General features: G+C 39.2%; 1 protein-coding gene and 1 long non-coding RNA gene across 2 annotated transcripts; one reads left to right on the top strand and one right to left on the bottom strand.

Annotated features, from left to right (window-relative positions):
- The first annotated feature begins 1122 nt into the window (after positions 1-1122).
- LOC146520462 (uncharacterized) lies at positions 1123-1872 on the top strand. Its single transcript, XR_014873873.1, has 3 exons — positions 1123-1393; positions 1498-1584; positions 1761-1872. It is a non-coding gene; the product is annotated as an uncharacterized LOC146520462 (long non-coding RNA).
- Positions 1873-7200: 5328 nt separating this feature from the next.
- bud31 (BUD31 spliceosome associated protein) lies at positions 7201-12189 on the bottom strand. Its single transcript, XM_085157515.1, has 4 exons — positions 11866-12189; positions 11289-11411; positions 9877-10043; positions 7201-7670 (listed from the first exon to the last, which is right to left on the bottom strand). Exons 1-4 carry the CDS (start codon positions 11957-11959, stop codon positions 7620-7622), a joined length of 435 nt encoding a protein of 144 aa, XP_085013641.1. The 5' UTR covers positions 11960-12189; the 3' UTR covers positions 7201-7619.
- Positions 12190-12335: the final 146 nt, after the last annotated feature.

Genomic DNA, 12335 nt, shown 5'->3' with positions numbered 1-12335 from the left:
CTCTCTGTTTCTTTCTCTCTGATTGTGGAATGAAAGTATGAACATTTATTTATAAGTTACACTTGTGTTTGAATCCTGCAGCTCATCACACATTTGATTTCCATGTGTGACAACTGCAAGTGTCCAGAGTGAGGACAGACTGAGGGACCCACTGCTGCACATCATCTGTGAGGAATGTGTGTGAGGAAGAGGAGGAGGAAGAGCCAGCAGCAGCTGACAGATGGAGAGAATAGACAGACTGTTCCCTGTTTGTGAAGGACTGCTAGGGAAGTTTAGAATAACTAATTGTCTGTCCTGAATCAGTCTTATTAGGTGATGTTCAAATAATTTGATCATTCCAGTGTTTTCAGTGTGGGAGAAAGTACTCAGGGCCTTCAAGTTACACACTATGAAAGGCAGCAACAAGTTTAATATTCAGAAACCTAAAGTATGTATCAGCAGCAGAATGGAGCTAAAAATAAATGTTTGTTTCAGTTCTATGAAGCTTTGAGTATTTTGGATTAGTAGCACTGCTGTGTTTGTTGCATCATATTGCTGTAATTGTTTATATGCTTTATATATTCTGAGGTAAGTTGATCTATAGTGTTACATCATATTCTATAAGGATGTTATGTGTTTGGATACTTTCTGCCCAGTTTGACCCATTTAGCAGAAGTCAGCCTGTTTAAGGCTCTGATATCTATTCTGTATGACTTAAAGCAGTTATGACATGGTCTGATTTTCTCACCCAATAAAGGAATATTTAATATATCAGTCTACTCTTCATTCTATCAGAAACAGTTTTCACAGCTCGTACATTTTTTTTACACATATATATGTAAGCACTGAGCCAAATTTAGTAATGCCAACATATTAAGCGAACAACATTTGTCTCTTATATATGATACACCTGTATATAAACTGTCAGAGATACTTGTCTTTGAATGAAGATTTAAGGTGATAGCAAATATAAATAACTGCAACTTGAATCTTTACTGAAGCTCAGTATTTGAGACAGAGTTCAAGTTCACTGCTGTAATAACTAATAATGATTAATATAATAACTATAATATTGGCCATATTATATTTACATTACCAAAGTGAGATGACTTTAGTCTCATGAGCAACATAATCAACAGTCTCTTTAATCTGTGTCACTAGTTGAAATTCCAATGATGACCAGGAGATGGAGACATTACAAAAGGAATACTGTTTGCTAAGTGTCAGCTCATATGTCACCTTTTATTGCAGAATGAGAAGAACAAATTGTTACCCCTGTACTCATTAGTGTGAGCTCCCCCGTTGATGTAGTGCAAGTCAGTCTGTTCATCAGTGGAGAAGTACAAAAACTGGCAGCCCCTGGCAGCTTCCAGTAACAGTGATAAAGCCGTGGACCCTCTGGTTAACCTCAAGAGTAAGTAACACTCTGACTTGAGCTTCATCCATTCTGGCTTTCGTCTTTCCCTCTTTAAATCTTCACAGGATCAGAGTTAAAACCACAATTTGTTTTTTTTCCAGGTTTCTCCAGATTTCAAAGCAGGAGTTACAGCTTTGTCAAACATCCTCAAGATACCGCGTCATGACGACTACCTGGTTATGCTTAAGGTGAGAGTGCTCTAAAGGGCGCTTTAATACTGTAGCAAAGCTCAGAGAAAGAAAAAGTTGGTCAATAATCGGTATAGTTGGTGAAGTTTGTGTTTGCTTCACAATAAAAGCCCTTAAAATGCCTTTCATGTGAGCTGGCAACACGAGTAAAGCCCTAATTTGTTCTTTGAATGCAGATTAATGGTCAGATTGATAACAGAGACAAAAGTTGGTATTCTGATTCAAGAGAGACTTTCTCCAGAAGCCACCGCTAAAGCAACAATAGAGAGGTAAACCTAAAACATCCATCCATCCATCCATTCATCTATCTTCTTCCGCTTATCCGGGACCAGTTTACAAGGGCAGCAGCCTAAGCAGAGAAGTCCAGACCTCCCTCTCCCCAGCCACCTCCACAAAGGTGTTTCCAGGCCAGCTGAGAGATATAATCTCTGCAGCGTGTCCTGGGTCTGCCCCGGGGCCTCCTCCCAGTGGGACATGCCCGGAACACCTCACCCAGGAGGCATCCTTGTCAGATGCCGAACCACCTCAACTGGCTCCTTTCGATGTGAAGGAGCAGCGGCTCTACTCTGAGCCCCTGTTGTGGTGAAACACAGAAAATACAGGATCAGTCTCCTGCCCTTCTTCAGCCACTTTGGCCAAGCTATCTCAAAGTACGTTAAAGTAGAAAGTACAGATATTTGTTTTAAAATGTCAGGAGTAAAAGTAGAAGTTGTCAAGAACTACTCAAGTAAAGTACAAATACCTGAAAATTCTACTTAAGTACATTTCCCACCTCTGTAAGTTCCTGAAAATCTCTTGGTTGACCTCGTCACAGTGTTGCACACTGTCTTTCACCTCCCTTGTGGCTAGATGTGCGACCCTACTAAGATGGAGGGGTGCTCTTTTGCCCACCCATGTTCAATGGTTGAGGGACCTTATGTACAGGGGTGCACATAAGTGGTCCGCAGGTGCGCGTGCACTGTCAAAATAAAACATATCTTAATGTACATAAGATTTCCTGGAGGAGACATTTGTTTAGAACTGGGGGGTCCAAACAGCTGCGTTCCTTCATCCCCAAACCTTGAAGTCAGAAGAGGTGGAGGTTCAATCTCACACGGTTGTTGGGCGATTGTCCCAGTCCCAGTTTTTCTGTTTGCCCTCGGCATCACCCGGACCTGCCGGTTAGTGTGTGATTTCCTAGCGTAGCTGTAATGGGAGATTACTGAGTGTCTTTGAGCAAAATGTTTCTCGAGGTTTAAGTTTAAGGTTGTTTCACCTTGCAGTGTTTCTCCTCTGCAGACCCTCTTGCAAACATGAGACTCTAAGACTGATCCGCAACTTGTAACACCACTCACTGTGTTGCGACTTTCATCCGTAAATAAAGCCGCGGCCGGCTGAGTTGGTTGTGTCCCTGTGACGCGCCTCCAATAATCCATAATGAGTCGTAGGGGAGACCGGGGATAGTTGTAACGTGGGTCAGTTGTAACGCTTCCAGTATCTCCAATCAGGGCTAAGTTTCAAATGATGCGACTCATCCTGTGCATGCCCAATTCATTTCTGCTATCACATGTGAAAAATCAGCACATTTGGTCAAACACAGACAATTTAACATGAAAAAAAGTAATTTGTATACCAAAAAGTAAGTTTTTCTACTTTATTTCAATTTCTAATAGCATTATCTGCTTTGCAGTTATACTCATCAAACTTAAATTATGTTATTTGTATGTCTACGGGGATATATTCTGTGTAGGTCTTTAGTGCTAATGTCTTAGCCGTTGGCTGTAATGTTAGCTAGTTCGTGGCTATAGGAGTCTGGGTCAGTTGTAACAGCAACAGTCTGGGTTAGTTGTAACTATAATGCAGATGTTAAACTTACCACACTATTACTTTAACTTATATTAAACAAGTTTGGGCAACGAAATCAGCAGAGAGAGGTTCACTGGACGCCTTTGTATATGCGGTTAATGCCATTGGCAACACAATTCCTCCACTGTTTGTGTTCCCACACATACGTTATGCAGACCACTGTGTCAGAGATGGACCAGTAGGAAGTACTGGTAGTGGAAATAAATCAGGATGGGTGCAAGAAACAGATTTCCTCATCTTTCTGAAGCACTTTGCAAACCACACCAAGGTAAGCCATGATAAAAAGTAATGGAATTGCGATGCTGGTGAACAACTACATTTTTTCAGCTTCATTGTTATGTTCATTGGTGCGAGAGTTGTAGGTTATAATGCCCACTGAGCCAATGAGGCCAAACTCAAGGAAGACCAACCAAAATTAATGAAATATTCAGTTGCAGAAAATTCCATAATTTGTCTTTTTTGGGGGGTTGGAATATGTTCAAAAGCTAGATTTCTGCATTCTGTCACACACACACACGTAGCTACATAAATGGCTCTAAGTGCATTCATGTGTTGAATAAACAAAGATTACATGTTAATGTTTCGTTAGTACCCTTATTTCATTGTGTTACATTTCACCCCAGGATATGTTACAACTAACCCAGACTATGGGGTTAATTGTAACATTTCACTCTTTGTGTTTGGGACCATACCATGCAATGGGTAATTGTGCTGCAGAGAAAATAGCTGCACTATTTAATAGCCGAGACATGTAAATACTTTGCATTACATTTTGAATCCACTACCTTAAAAGAGCTCTAATTTACAGACAGAAATGTCAAAAATGTTACAACTATCCCCGGTCTCCCCTACTTGTACTTTGCGCATTTATTTTAAGAACGAAACAAAAACAAATGTTTGCGCTTTCAATCAATTAACAAATAGCGCATGGATTAACTGATGTGCCAAAAAATGACGGTCAACAGAAAAGTTTGCCCACAAACCACTCACCCAACAACACCTGCTGCGAACACCGAGATCAGGTAAATAGACTGTGACCACACCCACATGCCATCACCGGAGACACAGGTAAGGCTATACACCTGTGCCACCATAACAAAAAGGCAAAACATAAACATTGACTTTGGCTCTTACACACTGATACTCACTTTTAGATGCATATGAATAAAAGAAGGAGTAATATAAAAGTGACATGCTGAATGCTGCCAGTCTAAATGAGAGCCGTTAACTTGCTCCTTGGTTTTTACAGTAAAAAGGGGCTCGTTTGTCTATTTTCTTAACATTTAGTCTTGTTCAAATGATCTAAAGCTCATCACAAATAAAAGCACCCTCTTTCATTGCTCTAGCTTTTCTCTGAAGTGTGAGTCCACACAAGGATGTGAAGCATTAAGCACAACAAGGAAAGTGAGTGAATCAACTGTGTGATGCATGCTTGGATGAGTTACTATGCATTAGAGTCAGGCCAGCTCCTTATGTCCTCGAAGCCACAGTTGCCCCTTGACGACAGCTAGGCAGCTAGACTTCTTCACCTCCGCCCAATAGTTATGTGACCTACAAATACAAGCCGAGGAGGGTCACCGCACTGTTCATACATTTGTGTTTTATTCTGATAGTTAAAAACTACCAAATGAAAACACCTGAAAATTAAGATCTATCAATATTATATAGTATGATCAATATTATCTGTGATTTGGCTTTTTAAAACTACATTTCTTCACTTTCACTGATGACTTGACTTTTCATAGATGTCTGTAACCAGAGTTTTAGCAGCAAGCAGCAAATCAGATGATATTGCTTATGAAGGCATTGTGTGGCAGCATGTTTGTTTTGTGCTCAGGTGTGCTCTGTGTGGTCACACTTGTGCTTCTGAAATCACTTTCTTTTGTTCATGAAATTGAACATGAACTGATGTTATTTCATAATGCCGATTCTCCTCTCATTAAACTTGAGTTTGTTAAAGAAAACAGTGGAAATCATCTGCAGTTTTTTAATCACCAAGTTTAAAACTTCTTGATCTTTACAATGTAAAGAGCAAAATAATAAAGATGGCATTGAGTTACTGCTTTGTGTTTCCTTTGTTAAAGTCTGCACGTAATGTCCATCTTTTAATTCAACAGGACAAACCCAAGTTACAAAATGTTATAGTGTCAGTCACTCCTTATTTCTTTGGAATTTTCTAGAAAAATTGGAAATGGATGCAGCGATTTATTGAAACAACCAAACATACATGGACATTTGTGCTCAGAGCAATTAGTATACTGAATAATTAGATGCTCTGATATGTTTTTATCATTGTATTGAAGTTTTGTAATGACATTTTTTGTACATGTATATGTGGGTTGATATGAAGTCACTTGATTGATTTATAACTTGGTGAATCAAAGAGAATTGTCCATTAATAATAAATTGTGGATAATAAAGTTATTCTAAATAAAAATAAATGTGGGGTGGCTCAAGATTTTTGCACAGTACTGTAGGTTTCTGTTGGAATCTTGCATTTCTTCCTGTATTGTGCTACCAGTGTATCTGTTTATGTCTGTGTATAGGAAAATTATGCCTAAATCTCAAAATTAGGTCTTTCCTTGTGCAAGAGCTCCTTCGTGAAAAGGTAGGACTACAACTGGATTTATTTATTTATTTTTAAGTGGGCTGTAAGAATACAGGAACATTAACTTGGCTCTTTTAATAAGCCAGGAGTCAAACAGACAAATACATTCGATCAAATCTACAAATACACTTATTTTAACCCCGTTTTCAAACATCAAAATGAATAAAGCAAGTAAAATGTGGCACCACTATTATATAAAACATTAACTTACTTACCTCATTTTAATGGACAAATTGTTGTCCATAAAGAAATATGGACAAAGGTACACCTCCCCCTGGTGGGCCTTATCTGGTATTGCAAGTTTTGCATTTGTAATTCAGTTTAAAATTGCATTTAAAAAAGAAAAGTAAGTAAGAAAGCTGTGACATTTAAAAATGATTAATTTTATGAGCTACTTGTGATCCTGAATTCTGATCCTGAATTCTCAGCAGTTTTTTTCTGTAATTTCTGTGTCACTGTTGGAGTAAATATTTTTTTATACATAAATGATCTCCGTACCGGAGGGACCTCTGATAATATGAAAAAGATTGTGTGTGTAAGATTGTGTCATATGTTACATGAGCTATATTTCCACTATAGTGTGCCCACTATATGACACCCTAATAGTGACTTCATTATTGGATCACAGTTATTGTTGTTTTTGATGTGTATGCGGGTGTATATATATATAATCATAATATGTTTGCTATAGATTATTAATCTGAAGTCGAGACACAGCCTGGCATTTTGAATTATTAAAAGTTCACTGATAAACTTAGGTCTTGATTTAATTTGCATTTAATCTTTACTTCCATAACCTTTAAAGCTACATGATTGTGGAGCTTTGCGTCATTGTAGCGATGAAACACATACAAAATATTACATCAATATTTTATACTTAGAACATGCAAATGCAAAGTACCCATCCTCAATTATCCAAATCTCATTTTTATGATTACACACGAATCTTTGAGACCTTAGGCCTTTCGGGGATTTATTTTAACACGACAAACAGAATCAGAACTTGTTCTCAGCAAGCTATTTACTTAAAATATACTCTTCTTCAGATGAAGACTGTTAAAGTCTAGATTCTATTTGATTGAAAAACAAAACAAAACACACAACTCCACCCCCCCCCCCCCCCCCAACAACAACAACAACAAAAAAGCAAAACAAGACAGCAAGACAATCTGAAACACTTTATTTAAAACTGCACTATAACAGTGATGAATCCTAAGCAAATTTAAACACCGCGCTTTAAATGAAACAAGCACATTAGAAATGACCTCCACAGTGGCTGTCTTGCTGGAATGACCTGACCCAGAAACAACCGGTCTTAAGTTGGTTCTTTTGGAGCTGCAAGCTTTAGCGAGATATTTAAAAAAGACAAAAACAAAAAAACAACGCAACAGAAAATTAATATACTCAACACGGCCCCTCTTGGTGTATTATCATTTTTCCACTGTTTTTCTCCCCTATAATGGCAACTCAAGGTGATGGATGGGAAAATGACAGATTATTTTACATGAAGGCGACTCCAAAAAGATAATGTTGCTTCAAGGTTCTGACAGAAAAATCATAAGTCCAAAAATACAAGTAAGGGTTAGCCAGAACATCCTCTACATCCACAGTGGGTGCATTCAATGATCCTTCCCTGCAGGGAAAAAAGACACAGCAGAGGTCAGACGGGTATTTATAACTCCAAATTCTTGCTTATTAAAATACATAAATATCATCAAGTCTCCTGACATATCTTTTTTTATTTTAAAGATTTACATAAAGACTACACCTCACAAAAAACATGGAGTCAAGGATATTTATCTGGGCTTTTATATTGGTTCAAACATCTTGCACAATATATTCCCATAACTTGTTTTTTGTGTAATTTTCTGTAAAACTAAGCAAAAATGTTTTTTAATAGAAGCAGATCATAAGCTACTTCTTTCTGTCACAAATGAAAGAAAAACGAGAGGATCATCCTTTCAGCATCTTTTCATACTGGCTATTTTATATACAGTGGCTTGCAAAAGTATTCGGTCCCCTTGAACTTTTCCATATTTTGTCACATTACAGCCACAAGCATGAGTCACTTTTATTGGAATTCTATGTGAAAGACCAACACAAAGTGGTGTACACGTGAGAAGTGGAACGAAAATCATACATGATTCCAAACATTTTTTACAAATAAATAACTGAAAAGTGGGGTGTGTGTAATTATTCAGCCCCCTGAGTCAATACTTTGTAGAACCACCCTTTGCTGCAATTATAGCTGCCAGTCTTTTAGGGTATGTCTCTACCAGCTTTGCACATCTAGAGACTGAAATCCTTGCCCATTCTTCTTTGCAAAACAGCTCCAGCTCAGTCAGATTAGATGGACAGCGTTTGTGAACAGCAGTTTTCAGATCTTGCCACAGATTCTCGATTGGATTTAAACACCAGACAGGTCAGGGATAAAGTTATTGAGAAATTTAAAGCAGGCTTAGGCTACAAAAAGATTTCCCAAGCCTTGAACATCCCACGGAGCACTGTTCAAGCGATCATTCAGAAATGGAAGGAGTATGGCACAACTGAAAACCTACCAAGACAAGGCCGTCCACCTAAACTCACAGGCCGAACAAGGAGAGCGCTGATCAGAAATGCAGCCGAGAGGCCCATGGTGACTCTGCACGAGCTGCAGAGATCTACAGCTCAGGTGGGGGAATCTGTCCATAGGACAACTATTAGTCGTGCACTGCACAAAGTTGGCCTTTATGAAAGAGTGGCAAGAAGAAAGCCATTGTTAACAGAAAACCATAAGACGTCCCATTTGCAGTTTGCCACAAGCCATGTGGGGGACACAGCAAACATGTGGAAGAAGGTGCTCTGGTCAAATCAGACCAAAATGGAACTTTTTGGCCAAAATGCAAAACGCTATGTGTGGTGGAAAACTAACACTGCACATCACTCTGAACACACCATCCCCACTGTCAAATATGGTGGTGGCAGCATCATGGTCTGGGGGTGCTTCTCTTCAGCAGGGACAAGGAAGCTGGTCAGAGTTGATGGGAAGATGGATGGAGCCAAATACAGGACAATCTTGGAAGAAAACCTCTTGGAGTCTGCAAAAGACTTGAGACTGGGGCGGAGGTTCACCTTCCAGCAGGACAACCACCCTAAACATAAAGCCAGGGCAACAATGGAATGGTTTAAAACAAAACATATCCATGTGTTAGAATGGCCCAGTCAAAGTCCAGATCTAAATCCAATCGTGAATCTGTGGCAAGATCTGAAAACCACTGTTTACAAACGCTGTCCATCTAATCTGACTGAGCTGGAGCTGCAAAGAAGAATGGGCAAGGATTTCAGTCTCTAGATGTGCAAAGCTGGTAGAGACATACCCTAAAAGACTGGCATCTGTAATTGCAGCAAAAGGTGGTTCTACAAAGTATTGACTCAGGGGGCTGAATAATTACGCACACCCCACTTTGCAGTTATTTATTTGTAAAAAATGTTTGGAATCATGTATGATTTTCGTTCCACTTCTCATGTGTACACCACTTTGTGTTGGTCTTTCACATGGAATTCCAATAAAATTGATCCATTGGTGTGGCTGTAATGTGACAAAATGTGGAAAAGTTCAAGGGGGGCGAATACTTTTGCAAGCTACTGTACATTGAACGTGTTTGCTTGATCAAGAAAATAAGCTCATATTTTCTTCAATTTGTCAGCTTTCTAGTCTCCTTTTCTGTTTCCTTTTTGTGTTTTCTTCATACAAACACACAAATTCTGTCTAAACAGAAACAAGCTCAAACCGATGTTTCCTTGTAAACTGTTTGAAAAGACGAGTCTAGCAAGAAATGCTAAAATACTGCCAGACTTACAACTTCCAGCTTGCTCTTGGGGACTCTGCAGATGCAGTTGGTTCCAAAGTTGGTGTCTCGTGTTTGGATGCAACGCAGGCAGCACAGATTCTCGTAGCCCTGCTTCTTCCACTTGGCAATGAGGTTCTTGTCTGCGTAGCCTTCCTTTATACAGTACTCGTATAGCTCTGCAAGGACAAAACACAGTAAAGGTTTGATATCTTGTACATTCCAGTACAGGAAATGTTAAGAATAAGATACCTTTACCATCTCCCATAGAAGAAACTCGTCCTGGATCAGGCAACTGTTGCATCAATAATTAGACATCAACACAAATCAAGACAAAAACCCTAAACAGGCATACACACTTTAGAATGAATAACAATTAATAATTAATAATTATCATTTGAAATATTCACCTCAAAAACCACTTCTCTGTCATGTTCATTAATTGATTTAACTAACAGAAGAACAAATGAGTATAGTGGTTAGGCTTACATGAGGGAATCCTGTACCTCCTACCAGAGTTTGTCAATGTACAAATTACCTCGGGGAGAGAGGATTATTGTTTCAGTGTTTTTTTCCCCCCAGCGTTTTAATGTTATTTAAAAAAAATTTTTAGCTTTAGCCTTTACTGCATTTCAAAACAAGCTGCTGATGCCATGACATAAGTTTCTTCCCAGCCACCAATGCCACGAGTCTCCGGACCAAATGAAGACACTGATGGCTTTTCATAGATGCATTTTCCACATGTATAGTCCGAGTAAGTGCACTATGAATGCGTATACCTAGACCAGGGGCCACTTTCAGCCTGTATATTGATGTGAAGAAATATAATGCAATTTGGCCCTTGAAGTTCCTTTTTGGTTAGGGAGGATTTGTTTGTTGTTGAGTGCAATGTTAAAACAAGTTCTTTAAAAAGCAAAAAATTATTTAATACGAAGGCAAAATGAGCAGAGTACAAACATGTTGAGGGATTGGCTGTGAGTGTTTCAGTGAGAGAGTTATTTGTAAAGAAAACTATTTTCACTAGCATTCAAAAACTATTGTGTACACTTATGTCTATATTTTATTGTGTTAAATACAAACAAAATAGTAGCAGAAGTGCTGTCACATGTCTGGCCAGAAAGAAAGTACCAATTTGTTTATTTGGTAGTTCAATAGAAGGCTTCATTTGGAAGTTAGAAAAAAAATTGTGTTTACTTGTGCAGTTTTGTTTTGTTATACAATATCTGATATTAAAAAAAAAAAACAAACAACAAAACTACATTTCTGAAATATTTTGTGGGCGTTTTCTTGTTTGTTTGTTAGGGGTTTTTTTGTAATACTTGAAGACTAAAGTGGTCCTCCAAGGAGAGGAAAGTGCTAGCAGTGGTCCATAGCTGCCCTAAACACAACCTGTGTAATGGAACACTTCAGCTGGCTATGCCCACCTCTACTGATGGCTTTCCTTTTGTAGAATAGGTCATAGATGTATCGACTCCGCTGATGATGCAGCCTGAAAATGGGCCAGAGGGACTCCACCTTTCGCTTCCCCTCGTGCGGCTCAGTTTCAGCTAGAACACAGAACAAGATTCAGGATGGTTAGCTTTGATACCAGGAGCATGACATCACAAGGACTACCTGCCTTGGGGAACTGATACAATGCAATGTATTAATGTATTAATGTGGTGAACCCACACAGGATTTTGGCACCTGTAAGCAGAAATATGATGGGCCAGGTGAGCTTCCCATTTCTTCCCAGTTACCGGATGTAGCTGATGTGAACAGGAAATCCAGGAAAACCACTGCCGCCGCCCCCACCCCACCTCACCCCAATTTTTTACTGTGGGTACATCACATAACTCAGGTGAGAGCCAACTTGTGTTTCAAATATAAACATGCACTGAAACTGAATAACCCGAATCCATCAGTGTGGGGAGACCATGCTGCTTCACAGTGTCATACACAGGACGCACTTTGCGCATACAGCCCCACGGCCGATCACCCCGAGAAACTTCCCTGACCTACCTTCTCTCATTTTCTGATCCAGCTCGTCCAAAGTGGGCTCAATGAGCTCCCAGCCGTCTGGGGGAGGCTTTCGACTCCTCTTTACTTTTGGCATTTTGTCTCTGTTTAGCTAAAAATGCAACAAAACGCTCTAAGTATTTTCCTGTTTGTCTTACGAGCCCCTCTCTGGCGCGTGTATATGACGTCACATGCGGGGGTTGATTAAAAGGCCTTCCGTCTCTCGAACGACGTCATTGCGTGAAACTTAAGATAACCTCTTTATAAAGGCGTTAAGTAACTTCTTAAAACTTGTCTCAGCCTAATAAACTATGCAAGTTCCCCTAAAATACTTATTTCGTACGGTTAAGTATGTTTTACTGTCGGGCCTGGTCTATTGCATCACTTTAGCAGTCTTACAAATTGCCTTACATTTAAGGGCATTATTTAGATTTCTACACTACGATAGCCAATGTTATTTGGAAAAATAACTA

Source organism: Neolamprologus multifasciatus, chromosome 4 (assembly GCF_963576455.1).
Source record: "Neolamprologus multifasciatus chromosome 4, fNeoMul1.2, whole genome shotgun sequence".
NCBI classification, from domain to species: Eukaryota; Metazoa; Chordata; class Actinopteri; order Cichliformes; family Cichlidae; genus Neolamprologus; species Neolamprologus multifasciatus.
This window is presented reverse-complemented; position numbering and strand designations above follow the sequence as displayed.